Source organism: Canis aureus, chromosome 21, assembly GCF_053574225.1.
Source record: "Canis aureus isolate CA01 chromosome 21, VMU_Caureus_v.1.0, whole genome shotgun sequence".
Classification (NCBI taxonomy): domain Eukaryota; kingdom Metazoa; phylum Chordata; class Mammalia; order Carnivora; family Canidae; genus Canis; species Canis aureus.
In genome coordinates this window covers 17,272,431-17,285,770 of record NC_135631.1, presented here as the reverse complement: position 1 = coordinate 17,285,770, position 13,340 = coordinate 17,272,431, and the positions used below count along the sequence as shown (strand labels likewise).

At 54.5% G+C, this 13,340-nt stretch overlaps 2 protein-coding genes across 5 annotated transcripts in view; one reads left to right on the top strand and one right to left on the bottom strand.

Annotated features, from left to right (window-relative positions):
* The window catches only part of P2RX3 (purinergic receptor P2X 3), a 29,483-nt gene extending 27,546 nt beyond the window's left edge, over positions 1 to 1,937 (bottom strand). Inside the window, exon 1 of one of the 2 annotated variants that reach the window (XR_013360013.1) lies at positions 1,803 to 1,937. Coding sequence is in view for 1 of the 2 variants with exons in the window: in XM_077863310.1 (XP_077719436.1) it covers positions 522 to 640 (119 nt within the window). In the remaining variant the exon portion in view is untranslated. Of the gene's footprint in view, positions 1 to 521; positions 1,719 to 1,802 lie in introns of those variants that run through there. The other variant, XM_077863310.1, reaches the window with a different exon arrangement.
* Positions 1,938 to 2,883: 946 nt separating this feature from the next.
* On the top strand, positions 2,884 to 12,743 carry SSRP1 (structure specific recognition protein 1). Of its 3 annotated transcripts, none has more exons than XM_077863307.1 (17): positions 2,884 to 3,030; positions 3,525 to 3,660; positions 4,593 to 4,778; positions 5,330 to 5,435; positions 5,694 to 5,884; positions 5,997 to 6,227; positions 6,361 to 6,464; positions 6,567 to 6,695; positions 6,968 to 7,189; positions 7,911 to 7,983; positions 8,395 to 8,533; positions 8,665 to 8,710; positions 10,355 to 10,484; positions 10,867 to 11,037; positions 11,205 to 11,293; positions 11,813 to 11,999; positions 12,251 to 12,743. In XM_077863307.1, exons 2-17 carry the CDS (start codon positions 3,607 to 3,609, stop codon positions 12,320 to 12,322), a joined length of 2,130 nt encoding a protein of 709 aa, XP_077719433.1. In that variant the 5' UTR covers positions 2,884 to 3,030; positions 3,525 to 3,606; the 3' UTR covers positions 12,323 to 12,743. The 3 variants fall into 3 exon arrangements, with proteins under 3 accessions (XP_077719433.1, XP_077719434.1, XP_077719432.1); XM_077863308.1 differs by lacking the exon at positions 2,884 to 3,030 and adding an exon at positions 3,195 to 3,313; XM_077863306.1 differs by lacking the exon at positions 2,884 to 3,030 and adding an exon at positions 3,270 to 3,422.
* Positions 12,744 to 13,340: the final 597 nt, after the last annotated feature.

The following is a 13,340-nucleotide window of genomic DNA, read 5'->3' as shown; positions in this document are numbered from 1 at the left end:
GGCTTCTCCCCTTGCCCCCTTCTTTCACCAACTCCTCAAGCCAGGAGGGAAATCCCTCATTCCAAAGTGGTCTAGTTCTGTCCTTCCCACCTCACCGTTGACCTGGTCACCCCATCCCCATCTCCCTTGTGTCGGTGTCTTCTCTTCCCCTTTTCTGTGCTCCCTCTTCTTTTTTGAGACCCCAAAGCATTGGTTAGGGAGAATGGGAAGGCGTGAGGGTGGTCTGTTCTCTGGTGGGAGCAGGAAAGGAAGGAGAGAGGGTCACCTGGGACGTCTCCTGGCTGAGGGTGGCACTGGGGCAAGAACTCCACTTCTTGGGGTGTGTGCCTGGAAACCACTCTCTGACTCCAGAGGATTTACTGGGGAAGAGGACTAATCTGGGGACCAGATCCCTGACTCCGTAGAAAAGACTGTTTCTTCCAAGAGAGGAAAGGCTCAGGCAGCTGGACAGCAACAGTGAGCGGACACCAGGCAGCAGCACCCCACCACCCTGCTAGGACCCAAAGGGCCACAGGACTCACCCCACAAAGTAGGAGATGATCAAAAGCTGGACTGCCCGGTTGATGACCCCAATGGTCCAGCTCTTCACAACCACCGACTTGGTGGTCTCGTAGGTGAAGAAATCTGACACGCAGTTCATACTGAGAGAGCGCTCGGGGGCCACTCAGGAGGGACCCAGTGGTGGCCTCAGGAGGGACAGGTCCTCGGGACAGGGAGACAGAGCTCAAAGCCTGGAGGGAACCGCTTGGAGGGGAGCCTGGTCCTTTAAGTCAGGAGACCCTAGCGCAGCGCCCAGGCTCTCTCTGCTCTTGACACCCTGGGCTGCCAAGAGTCCAAGGCCAGGGCGGGGGACCCCCTTTTAGTTCGTCTCCACCCCACTCCCCTGTGATGTCACGGCAGGGGTGGGGTCTCCAATCCCCGCTCCTGATTGCCTAGGATGCAGCTGGCTAGGGCCCTCTGGGAGTCATGTTTTATCTGCACTCTGTCTACCCTTTCTGTTCCGTGCTGCATCTTCCTCCCTGCTCACCAGCCGCCTCACGCTCTCCTTAAAGCCCCCTGCAGTGTCCCAGCCCCAGCCACTGAACTGCCTTCCCCAGGCTGAGTGCCTGCCTCATTCGTGACTCTTCCCAAAGCCACGCAATTCAGTGGCCATCCGCTCCCTTTCTGAGTCGTCTCCAATACCGTGGGTCAGGGGGAAGGGTCTCTTGAATATTTCTCTGGATCTCCTGGGAGGGAGTCGTAGAGTTCATGTCCCTAACTCAGGTTGGCAGTGGCTGAGCTCGCCCCGCAGCATAGCGTCAACCACATTGGAGTGTTTGCTTTTATTTTGCTTTGTTTTCCTGTGAGTTTCCTTAACTGAATCGTTTGTTAGATAACATGCTCCTGGGAGGCTGGGGCTGTTTCTGTCTTGTTCACTAGTTTTCTAAAATCCTAGAACCGGGTGGGGGTTCGGGCCATATTGAACGTATGCTGCTGGACAGGGCTGCGTGGCCGTTTCCCGGAGGTTAGGGTCACGAGTTCAGGGAGCAGCAGTGCATGCCCGCTGCCTCTCAGGCCAGCGTCGGGTTAGCAAGCTGGCGGAACCAAGTCAGATTGTCAGGAAGTCTTGGACTTAAATATTCTGTCCTAATGTCTTCACGTAGGACAGGTGCCACCAGTCATTCTGGATGTAGACTCATCGTGATTAGGGCAGAGGAGAGCTGGACCGGGTGGGGTAATAAAGAGATTTGGGGGCCCTGGGCAAATCCTCTTTGGGCCTCAGTATTCTGATCTGCAAAGGAGGTAGGAGTGGACATACTCACCATTTCTCCCAGGCCTGGCCTCCTCTGATTTTATAAGATGTGCCATCACGCTGATGCCGAGATCCTCCCTCTGCCATCCACGCTGGTGCGGGGTCCCCCCTGCCATCTACGCTGGTGTGGGGACCCCTTTCTACCATCCACGCTGCTGTGGGGACCCCCTTCTGCCATCCACGCTGGTGTGTGGGGACCCCCCTCTGCCATCCACGCCAGTGCGGGCACCGGGGACCCCCCCCCCGCCATCCACGCCGGTGTGGGGACCCCCCTCTGCCATCCATGCTGGTGCGGGGACCCCCCTCTACCATCCAAGCTGCTGTGGGGACCCCCCTCTGCCATCCACGCTGGTGCGGGCACCGGGGACCCCCCCCCCGCCACCCACGCTGGTGCGGGGACCCCCCTCTGCCATCCACGCCGGTGCGGGGACCCCCCCATCCACACTAATGTGGGGACCCCCCTGCCATCCACTTCGGTGCGGGGACCCCCCCCCGCCATCCACACTGATGCGGGGACCCCCCCGCCATCCACACTGATGCGGGGACCCCCCGCCATCCACTTCGGTGCGGGCACCGGGTCCCCCCCTGCCATCCGGCCGGTGTTTGGTGACCGTGACCCCCCCCCCCGCCCCCGCCCCGCCCCCGCGGACCCCGCCGGCCACCCCTACATGGACTGCGGGCTTCGGGAGGGAAGTTTTGGGTGCGGACAGAGAAACCCTTTCAAAGAGCATCCGGTGCCGTGTGGCGGGAGGACGGGCCAGTCACTGCGACACCGACACCGCGGCCCCCTGCTCCCCAGGACCGTCCCGGGCGGGACGCGGGAAAGGCGCACGCAGGCGTCCGCGGGAGGTCAGACGGGAGACAAGTGCACGGCTTCTCCCCAGGACCCCGTCCTCCCCTCAACAGGTGTGACTTTTAAAGAAGGAGCCCTACGCGCCGGCACCTCCGCCTCGGGGTCCCCGCAGGGTCCTGCACCGCACGCGGCCCCCCCCCCCAGGTCCTCCAGGCCGGCTGGCGCTCTAGGCGGCCGCCTCGCAGGCGGGCCGGGCTCGCGTCTCTCTAGCTCGCTCGCTCTCTCTATGGTCCCTGCACCGCTTCCGGTGGCGGGCCTCGGGGCCGCGCACGCGGGAAAACCTTCCCGAGCGTCCCCCCGACCCCCTGTCCCCGCCCCCCCTCCCGCGTCCCCCAGCGCGCCCACCGCCCGCACCTGGGCCGTCGCGAGGCTGCGGCTCGAGGAGGTGGGTGGTCGCCGCCGCGTGCCCCGGGAGGCTGCGGGCCTCGCTCCCCCCCGCGGGCCGCCCGTGATGGGCCGTTCCGCGTTCGAATCCACGGGCGGCGGGCGAATCCATTTTAGGGGGCGGGGGGGGGCTTGGGCCCGGGGCCGCGGCGCGGCGGGAGCGCCGGGAGGGAAGCCTTGCCCTCGGAGCCGGGTCGCGAGCCGCAGAGGTGCAGCCCCCGGGGTTCCGCTGCTCGTTGCCATGGCGCCCGCTGGAGCGCCCCGAGCCGGAGTCTGGTCCCGCTGTAAGCGCGACTCCGGGCCGGGTTCCCCAGCCGCGGCTGGGCCTGGCTCCTGGAGGTTTGCAGGGCCTGCCGTGGGGTCCCTGGGAGACGAGATCCGGACACATCCCAGGTGCAGCCGGGCCTTGCCACCTGGCTCCATCCACGGGCTCAGGGAGGTGCTGCCTTTGATGTTTGTCTACCCACTCTCCCACCCCCCCCTTCTTGAATTCAGATTCCCAACCTGCTGAGTATCTGCACACCCACCCAGGAGTTGGGGCCCAGCTCCCAGTTGAGGCCAACAGGGGCTGATCAGAATGGCGGAAACACTGGAGTTCAACGACGTCTATCAGGAGGTGAAAGGCTCCATGGTAAGAAGGGCTTGGGCTTTTCGATAGGCTGAGAGATGGAAGGAGAGTAGGCTTTTTATCCATTATCCATGATGCTGCTATTTTGGAAAAGGAGTCCGAGTGGAATGTGTAGTTGGGTGTTTTCCCCAACAAAAGGCAATGCCTGCAGATCTCCCTACCGGGTCCAGTGGGGTCACGTGGCCAAAAACCCGTTGTAAGTCGAAAATACTGTTTGAGCAAAAAAAAAAAAAAAAAAAAAATCACAGTAATGTTTCTAACCTGATGAACAGGGCAGGTTAGTCTTACCCACTTTAAACAGGCCCAGAGTGTTTACGTTGGCGTGCGCTTCGGCGCAACCATCACAAGGTTTATTTTATGATCGAGTTTGGACACCTCATGTGGTTTATGAAATACCGTCCTGAGAGTGAAACAGAATGAGTAGGGAATGGTTGGGTATCGGTTGTGGCCTGGTGGTGATCAACCCGGGTGACTGTGTGGCTGGCTGGGAGCTATGGTTCACTGCCACTGCACCAGCGTCCTGAGGGGATTATATACCACCTGCTGCTAGCTCAGGAAAAGATACAGATTCAAATTATGGTTTCTGTTCGTTGCATATCGTTTCCACACCGTCATAAAGTTGAAAGGTTGTAAGTTGAGCCACCGTTATTCAAAAAGCATCTGTGTAGGAGTTAGAGGATTGCAGACTTTGAAAGGGACCGTCGTCGTGCGCTCCATTCCCCACTGCAGACTAAGGACATGGTTACCAGGGTTTGGTTTTAGGATCCAGATTTCCAGGTTACTTTTTTTCTTCTTTCTGACCCTCACCCTTGCCAGCTGTTGGTCCTGTATCTGTATCTGGCCAGCCCGGTGTAGGTAGGTGTTGGGTGGGACTGTCTGTGCCCCGGACACAGTGTGTATTGTACCCTTGCATTTGGGCCTGTTTTTTCCAACAGAACGATGGTCGGCTAAGGTTGAGCCGCCAGGGTATCATCTTCAAGAACAGTAAGACGGGCAAAGTGGATAACATCCAGGCTGGGGAGCTGACGGAAGGCATCTGGCGCCGAGTCGCCCTGGGCCATGGACTTAAACTGCTTACAAAGAATGGCCACGTCTACAAGTATGACGGCTTCCGAGAATCGGTGAGGTGTCCTGTGGCCATAAACCCCCGTTTACTGTGCCACGTTGTTTATTTTTAATCTAGAAAGAGTTGGGGCTCCTTTGATGGCCGTGTAATTGCTAATTTGGCTCCTTAGAGCAGGGCCATTGCGGCCATGAAGCACGGTTCAGCTTTGGATGTCTTGTGCTTTGACTCCAGAAGATTTTCTGTTATTGTGATGTTTTGATGGTTTCTGCTCATTGCCTTTATCCAGATTCAGAGTCTTGGTACTTTAGTTTGAGTTTTTTTGTTTTAATGTTTCGACATGTTTGAGTTAAAGACAGTACTGCATTTGAATTTCACTTTCATCAAAGCACTGCCCACACAAAGTCAGAGAGCACGGTGAGGCACATAACCAGGAATGTCATTTCCATACTTTCCTCCTCCCCTGCTCTGACATCCAGTCCCCAGCAACAGCTTCTTTCAACAGTGGGTTTGCTGAAGGTATATCGGGGCAGTTTGTCAGAGAGAATCCCAGAATGTGTTAAGGCCACTGGGGCTTACAGGGATTGCTCTCTCCCCCTCTGCCCACAGGAGTTTGAGAAACTCTCTGATTTCTTCAAAACTCACTATCGCCTTGAGCTGATGGAGAAGGACCTCTGTGTGAAAGGCTGGAACTGGGGAACTGTGAAGTTTGGTGGTGAGTCCTGGGTAGACTGAAGTTTTCAGGAGAAGGTTGGATGAAGAGTTTCAGCCTTTACCTTGTTATGCTCTTTTTGTGCTACTGTTTCTGATTTCCTGTCAGTTTGTAACTCATCGCCTAGTTACTGAGGACTGGTAGCAGATGAGGCCTGGTCTTGCGGGTGCAGTGTGACCAAATAGCCCAGTGTCTGGCGGGAGCATTGTTTTTGCAGACTTGAGGGAAGAAACTTGTGGTCGCTAAGCCCTTTCCCCGCAGGGCAGCTGCTCTCCTTTGACATCGGTGACCAGCCGGTCTTCGAGATACCGCTCAGCAATGTGTCCCAGTGCACCACTGGCAAGAATGAGGTGACGCTGGAATTCCACCAGAATGATGACGCTGAGGTGTCTCTCATGGAAGTGCGCTTCTATGTGCCTCCCACCCAGGAGGATGGCGTGGACCCAGTTGAGGTGAGGCCTCCCCTGCTCGCCTTGAGAGCAGATGGTGCTGAGCAGGCCCCGGCTGGTCCAGGGGTGCAGCAGGATCCCCACTGCCTGACTACCAGTGTGTACACTTTTGCAGGCCTTTGCCCAGAATGTGCTGTCTAAGGCGGATGTGATCCAGGCCACTGGAGACGCCATTTGCATCTTCCGGGAGCTTCAGTGTCTGACTCCCCGAGGCCGTTACGACATTCGGATCTACCCCACCTTTCTGCACTTGCATGGCAAGACCTTTGACTACAAGATCCCCTATACCACGGTGCTGCGTCTCTTTTTGCTGCCCCACAAAGACCAGCGCCAGATGTTCTTTGTGGTAAGCAGAAAGCCCCGGGGGTGGATCGTCCTGGTTTTTGCATAGTAGATAGGTCTTGCTGGTGTTTGGTTAATCAGCAGTTCTTGTGGAACACTGACTGGTGTGAAACCTGATGTCGCCTCTTCCTTACCAGATCAGCCTAGATCCTCCCATCAAGCAGGGTCAAACCCGTTACCACTTCTTGATACTTCTCTTCTCCAAGGATGAGGACATTTCCTTGACTCTCAACATGAACGAGTGAGTGTATCCCTGAACTCATGTCCTTCCACTGTCCAGGCAGGAGAGCAGTGGCCCTTAGAAGGCAGCAGCGCTTGTGAACTCGTCCTCCTCTCTTTGTAGGGAAGAAGTGGAGAAACGCTTTGAGGGGCGGCTCACTAAGAACATGTCGGGATCGCTATACGAGATGGTCAGCCGGGTCATGAAGGCGCTGGTCAACCGCAAGATCACAGTGCCAGGCAACTTCCAAGGGTGAGAGTGTCGGCCTGGGGTCCTGGCCTGCCTGGGGGGGCGCTTTGCTGTGTCTCCCTGGTAAACCCCTCCTGGGCTGGGAATGCAATCTCCTAGAGGTCTAGTTGGGCCACAGCATGATGGGTGTCAGCTGTCTCCATTAGAGCAACTTAGTGAAGTTTACTCACATGAGGGCCCGAGCACACATGTGTCACTGCTGAGGGCGGGGCCTTTGACTCTATGCCACCTGCTCCTGAGGTGGGCACTGACTAGGCTCCCCGCATCTTCCATAGGCACTCGGGGGCCCAGTGTATCACCTGCTCCTACAAGGCGAGCTCGGGACTGCTCTACCCCCTGGAGCGGGGCTTCATCTACGTTCACAAGCCACCTGTGCACATCCGCTTCGATGAGATCTCCTTTGTCAACTTTGCCCGTGGTACCACCACCACTCGTTCCTTTGACTTTGAAATTGAGACCAAGCAGGGCACCCAGTATACCTTCAGTAGCATTGAGAGGTGAGAGCTGCCAGTTACTTTCTGGGCATCCTGGGCCTGTCTCCATCTCTCTCGGGAAGCTGGCATGGCCTGGGGTAATCTCTGTGCTGTGACTTTTCCCTAACATTTCAAGCCTTGAGCAGAATTTTTCTTCTGCTTCCTTGGGATCTGGTTCTTCTTGGAGTGCTCAGCCTTTGAAAGCCTCTCCCTTTTTTTCTGTACTTAAATTGTTTCCCATAGTATGTGCTCAGTACCAGCTCTTCTCCTCCACTCCTCCCATGATGGAAATGCTATCTCTCCTTTTCCTGGAATGAGCTCTGTGCCCGAGAAAACAGCAGCTAATGTTTATTGAGTGCTCACTATGGGCTAAATGTCTTCCAAACATCTTCCCACCTCATCCTTCTGACAGCCCTTGTGAAGTACGAAATTCAGAGTAGCACAAAGGTGAAAATGTCCCTTTCCCTGATATTCTCCCCCTACTTTGGGCATATCCAGTGAATAGAAACACACCCTCCCCACCTTCTCTTTCTCAGACCCTTGAGCCTGCAGGTTCCTTTCAAGACTGGTGTCTGACTCTTCCTTACCGCTGTCCTCTGGGGCTCTCTGAGCTGTTAGCTTGGATAATGTGGTCAGCAGCTGCAGGCCCCACAGCCTTTCCCTGCCTGTGGGTGTCAGAACAGCGTGCGGCCCACCCTGGCATGGGCCCTGCATGTCTAGTAATGTGGTGCATCTCACCTCACAGGGAGGAGTATGGGAAGCTGTTTGATTTTGTCAACGCCAAAAAACTCAACATCAAAAACCGAGGACTAAAAGAGGTACCCGTGCGAGTGGGAAGAATGAGCCTCTTCTGTTCTTTCAGGGGTGGAGGGAGCAGGGATTCTTCTGCCTTCTTTTTCACTCTCTGTTTTCTTCTTACCCTTATAGAAAAAAGAGGTGCGTGTGACCCTCCCCCCTTCCCGGTGCAGGTTTCCTCAGCATGACCTTAGCTCAGTCTCGGCCGCCCCTCAGGAGCCCCCAGTGGGGCTGGGAGAGGGAGGGGCTTGGACTAACCCAGCTGGCAGGACGTCCTCGGGCACAGGCCCTGCACGCCGCTGTGTGTGGACAATCCAGCCCCAGGGTCTTCTGGGAGCTGATCTTACTCACAGGCATGGGGGAGTGCTTTTGAGTGTGCAGGGCTTCTGGCACCAGGGTGAATTGGCCCTAACTCACATCTTTTCCCTGGCTAGGGCATGAACCCAAGCTACGATGAATACGCCGACTCTGATGAGGACCAGCACGATGCCTACTTGGAGCGGATGAAGGAGGAGGGCAAGATCCGGGAAGAGAATGCCAACGACAGCAGCGATGACTCAGGAGAAGAAACCGGTAGGTTAGCCTTGGCAGTGCCGGGGCACGAGGGCAGTCAGGCTGTTGCCTGAGGCCAGAGCTGGGCATCTGGGTAAAGGGGCAGGATCTCCATTTGGGGCAAAACTGATGCATCCTATGTTCTTTTTCAGATGAGTCATTCAATCCAGGTGAAGAGGAGGAAGACGTGGCAGAGGAGTGAGTTTTGGTTCTACTCATAGGGGTGAGGTAGAGGCCTGTGATCTTAAGGGACCAGAAGATCTCTAGACATTTCTCATGTCCCAACATTAGCTACTGACCCACAGTGGAAAAGTGACCTCCATTGAGGTGGTACATGGACATGCTTTGGAAATTGTCAAGGGTTTTGCAGGTACAAGGCACATGGTAAGCCAAAAGAGCAGTAGGGAGAAAATGGGAATAAGAACCAGTGCCTGCACATATACTAACTAGGGAGTTTCGGGGTGAGTCATTGAATCTCTGTGTCCTCACGTAGAACCTCATGTGGTCCCCTGTGCTGTACTGATCAAGACTCTTGATTGCCAACCTCAGAAATGTGGCTCAAACGGACTTTAGCTTAAAAGGGAGTTTTAGAAGTTCATGGAACTGGAGAGTCCAGGGATATAAGTGGCTTCAGGTACCTAGATCCAGATACTCAAAAGTTGTGGGGAATCTTTTATTTCTTCTGTTTTTTTATTTTTTTTATTTTTTATTTTTAGATAGGTTTGACCTCCGCAGTGTCACATGACCCTCAGAAAGCTCTGGGCAGGCTTAATCCTATTGGTTTAACACCCAGAACTGCCTCTTCTCTCAGGGCAGTGAACAGCATGGTTCCTGCCACCTTCTGAGTTATTAGGGGGTGAGCTGTGTTAAAACTAGGCATGTACCCATGCTTAAAGCCTGTTGGAGTGAGCCCCTCCTGAATGGGGGCAAGGTGGTTCGCACAGAAAATTGGGATTTTCTTTACCCAGAAAAATTGGGAATGAATGTTGGGCAGCCAAAAACCCAGTAGATTTATAGTATGTATATGTATTTATATACATAGTATACATATTTAGGAGTGGGTGGTTCTGCTTGCCACATACTTATAAAGGTCAGTGAGCAGACACTTGCAAAAATCCCTTGAAAATTGGCACCATATAGGTATAAGGTAGGTCTGTCTATCTTCTGAGGAGTTCCATGCGTATTGGATAGAATTTAATTATATGTGTATGGATGGACTTGGGTTGAGGTCAGTTTTTCCTTTTCCTTTTCCTTTTTTTTTTTTTTTTTTTTTAAGTATTCTCTACACCCAATGTGGGGCTTGAACCACAACCCTGAGGTCAAGAGCTGCATGGTCTTCCGAATGAGCTAGCCAGGTTCCCCTAAATTTTATTTAAGTTATCTTTAAAAAAACTTTCCTTTTTCTGTAGTAATTATCTCTTTATCAGAAAAAGACTCTAGAATGGATTAAAACAACTAACTCAGAGGAAGTGGTGAAGAGTGGTTAGGGCGTGTTGTGGGCAAGATAAGACTGGGTGCCTGTCTCCAAGAGTATGGCGATGGAGTGAGACATGGGTCAGACCATGAGCAAAGAGCGCAGCTGAAGCCTATTCGTTATTTTATGTCCCCTTGGTTGACTGATGCCAGGGATAGGTGTGCAGAAGAGGCCAGGTGTGGGGAGGGGACAGCTGGAACCACTCCAGCTGAGAGGAGGAAGCAGGGTGGGGACCATTGGGGGGCAGGCTGTCCTGCAGCCCTGCCTTCCCCTTTCTGCATGGGTAGCTTCAGACTCCTTTCCCTCCTGTCCTGAGGCCTTGGGGTGCTGTCCTTCCTCCCAGGTCTAAGCGTCCCTCTCCTTGGCAGGTTTGACAGCAACGCCTCAGCCAGCTCCTCTAGTAATGAGGGTGACAGTGACCGTGATGAGAAGAAACGGAAGCAGCTTAAAAAGGCCAAGATGGCCAAGGACCGCAAGAGCCGCAAGAAGCCTGTGGAGGTGCACATTCAGAATGGGAGGCTGTGGGGGAAGCCATTCCCTTTACTTTCTTTTGTCCACCACCTGTAGGGTGTGTCACAGTGGTCCTGGGGCTGCTTGTTGTAGCCAATAAAGATGGCCTGGGGAAGTATGTCCCTGGAAAGTTTGCTCTCTGGCCTTTGGGCTGATTAGCTTCTGAGAGATCAGAATTAGGAGCCTGGCTTCTGTCCTAGGAGCCCAAGACAGGGGGCCCCTAGGGAGCGAGGCAGTGGGTGTAGGGCGAGTCTAGCGTTATGCTTACTTATTAGTTCTCTCATTTTTCTCCTCAAGCAGGTGATCTAAATAATTTGTTTTGGGGGCCTGTGAGAAATAGATGGCTGAAGGCATTTGGGTTTTCATGTAGGTGAAGAAGGGCAAAGACCCCAATGCCCCCAAGAGGCCGATGTCTGCCTACATGCTATGGCTCAATGCCAGCCGAGAGAAGATCAAGGCCGACCATCCCGGCATCAGCATCACTGATCTTTCCAAGAAGGCAGGCGAGATCTGGAAGGGAATGTCCAAAGAGAAGAAGGAGGTGAATGGCTGCAGAGATGAGGGGTGGCATCCTTGTAACTGATACAGGGGGCAGGGACGAGCTGTCAGTGGACCTTTTCTATATAGATTTTACCACCATCAGGGAAGAGGGCTCATTCTTCTCTTCGTGTGTGTGTGTGTGTGTGTGTGTGTGTGTGTGTGAGACAGGAGTGGGATCGCAAAGCTGAGGACGCCAGGAGGGAATATGAAAAAGCCATGAAAGAATATGAAGGGGGCCGGGGTGAGTCTTCCAAGAGGTAAGTGTTGGGAACAAAATGGCCCAGTAAGTGCTTTTTTTGGCATCTATTTTTGCGGGTCCATGTTGAGAATTGGGGTGTTAAAGATAATAGATAGGCTCTGATTGCAGTAGGCAGTGCTTCTCAGGTCTGGGTAGGCAACTGCCCAATATGGTAATGTGCTGGGGAATTCCAGAGCTCACTGGATAAATGGGGCCCTTTTCCTAGAGGGTTAGTTTTACTTGAAGGTGTGGGGGAATAAATAAATATGATGGAGCAGAATTCACATGAAGTTTTAGAGATAAGCAGGATATGTACAAGGTCTGCAATGTGCTCCAGGCTGTGGCCCGTGATTCTTGTGGTTATTTACTTACGGGGCTCTTCCTTGGGCACTTTGGGGCTCACCTGGCTGGCTGTTTGCACTTATAGTGAGATGGGCGGTGTGGCTGGGAGTGAGAAAAGCCCTGTTAAAGTTAGGGGTGGATTGGCTTTGATGGGTGAACCTGAAGGCCCAGGCCCTTTTCCCTCTTGCTGCTATAGGGACAAGTCAAAGAAAAAGAAGAAAGTAAAGGTGAAGATGGAAAAGAAATCAACGCCCTCGAGGGGCTCATCATCCAAGTCCTCATCAAGGCAGCTAAGTGAGAGCTTCAAGAGCAAAGAGTTTGTGTCCAGTGATGAGAGTTCTTCCGGAGAGAACAAGAGCAAAAAGAAGAGAAGGCGGAGTGAGGTGCGGCAAGAGTTTAGGGGTGAGGGGCCTTGAGGCAGAGGGGTGGATGTCTGAGGGCCAGGGGCTGTGGTAGGTCTGTGAGAGTAGTGAGTTGGAGTGGAAAGGTGCAGTTCTCAGGTTCTGAAGGCGAGTGCTGCAGTGGGGGGTTGGGGATGGGTAGGGAATTAGGGATCCTTCACCACTGAAAAGTGGCTCCCTGGGAGGGCAACCAGGACTCTAAACCTTTCCCTTAAGAGACCTTTGATTTTCAGGACTCTGAAGAAGAGGAGCTGGCCAGCACCCCCCCCAGCTCAGAAGACTCGGCATCAGGATCTGATGAGTAGAGAGGAAGAAAATTCTCTCTCCTTGGGCTTGCCCTGTCACAACCTGCAGTCTCTCCACCCGTGTTTTGGTACCAGTTTCTCATGAAATGCAGCCCTTGGATTTTGTGCCATCTTGACAAGCTCTCCTGGTGACATGCACTTCACCGGGGCAGCAGGGGAGGTGTCCTCCTCTCTACTGCTTCTCAAGGATGGCTCTTGATAACTTGGGGAGAGATTGGGTGGGGCAGTGCAGTGCAGGGTGGAATCCTGAGCCTGCTCCTGCGACCTTAGGGATACGGCTGCTGCTTCTCCTGTTCAGGTTGCTGCAGCAGGGGTCAGGTGAGGGCAGGCCATAGCTCCTAACGGGGCCTATTTCTACTTTTATTTTGTATTTCTGGTCTGTGAAAAATCAACATTTAATAAAGGGAACTGACTTTGGAAACCATGTGCTAATGCCTTCTCTGTAGCCCTGCTGCTGTACACAGGCGCCCGTGGTCCGGGGGTGGTGGTTGCCGTACTGTTGTGATTGGGCCGGGCCCTGCTGGCCAGCCGGGAAGCAAGCCTCCAGGTACATCCTGTTCTGTTCCCGGTTGGACGGGCATTGGTTTTCACTCTCTCCTGCGGGGATGGGCCACCTGAGAGTCTAGAAACCAGAGCTGATCTGATTAGGAAGTCACTCTCACAGTTTCACTCCATTAGCCCCGCTGAGGGGAGGCAGCCTCTGGCTCAGTCCTTCATCACCCGAGTCAAGGGTCTTCCATGGCTTTAGATAATGGAATAAGGATTGACCGGGCTGCGCGCAGCGGGGTCGACGGAAACCCGAGAGCGGAGAGCGGAGAGCGGTGGACGGCGAGTGGTGGGGGTGGGGGTCAGGGTGCAGCCCAGGTGTGCAGCGCGGGTGCAGCTTTTGTTCTGGTGGGGCGGTCGTGGAGCTTCCGTCCGGGAAGGGGGATAAGAGCACATAAGCGAGGGCCGGCTGGAGAGCCGGGGCCCGCGGCCGCCCCACGGCGGCTCCACGCCTCGACCGGTACACGTGGAG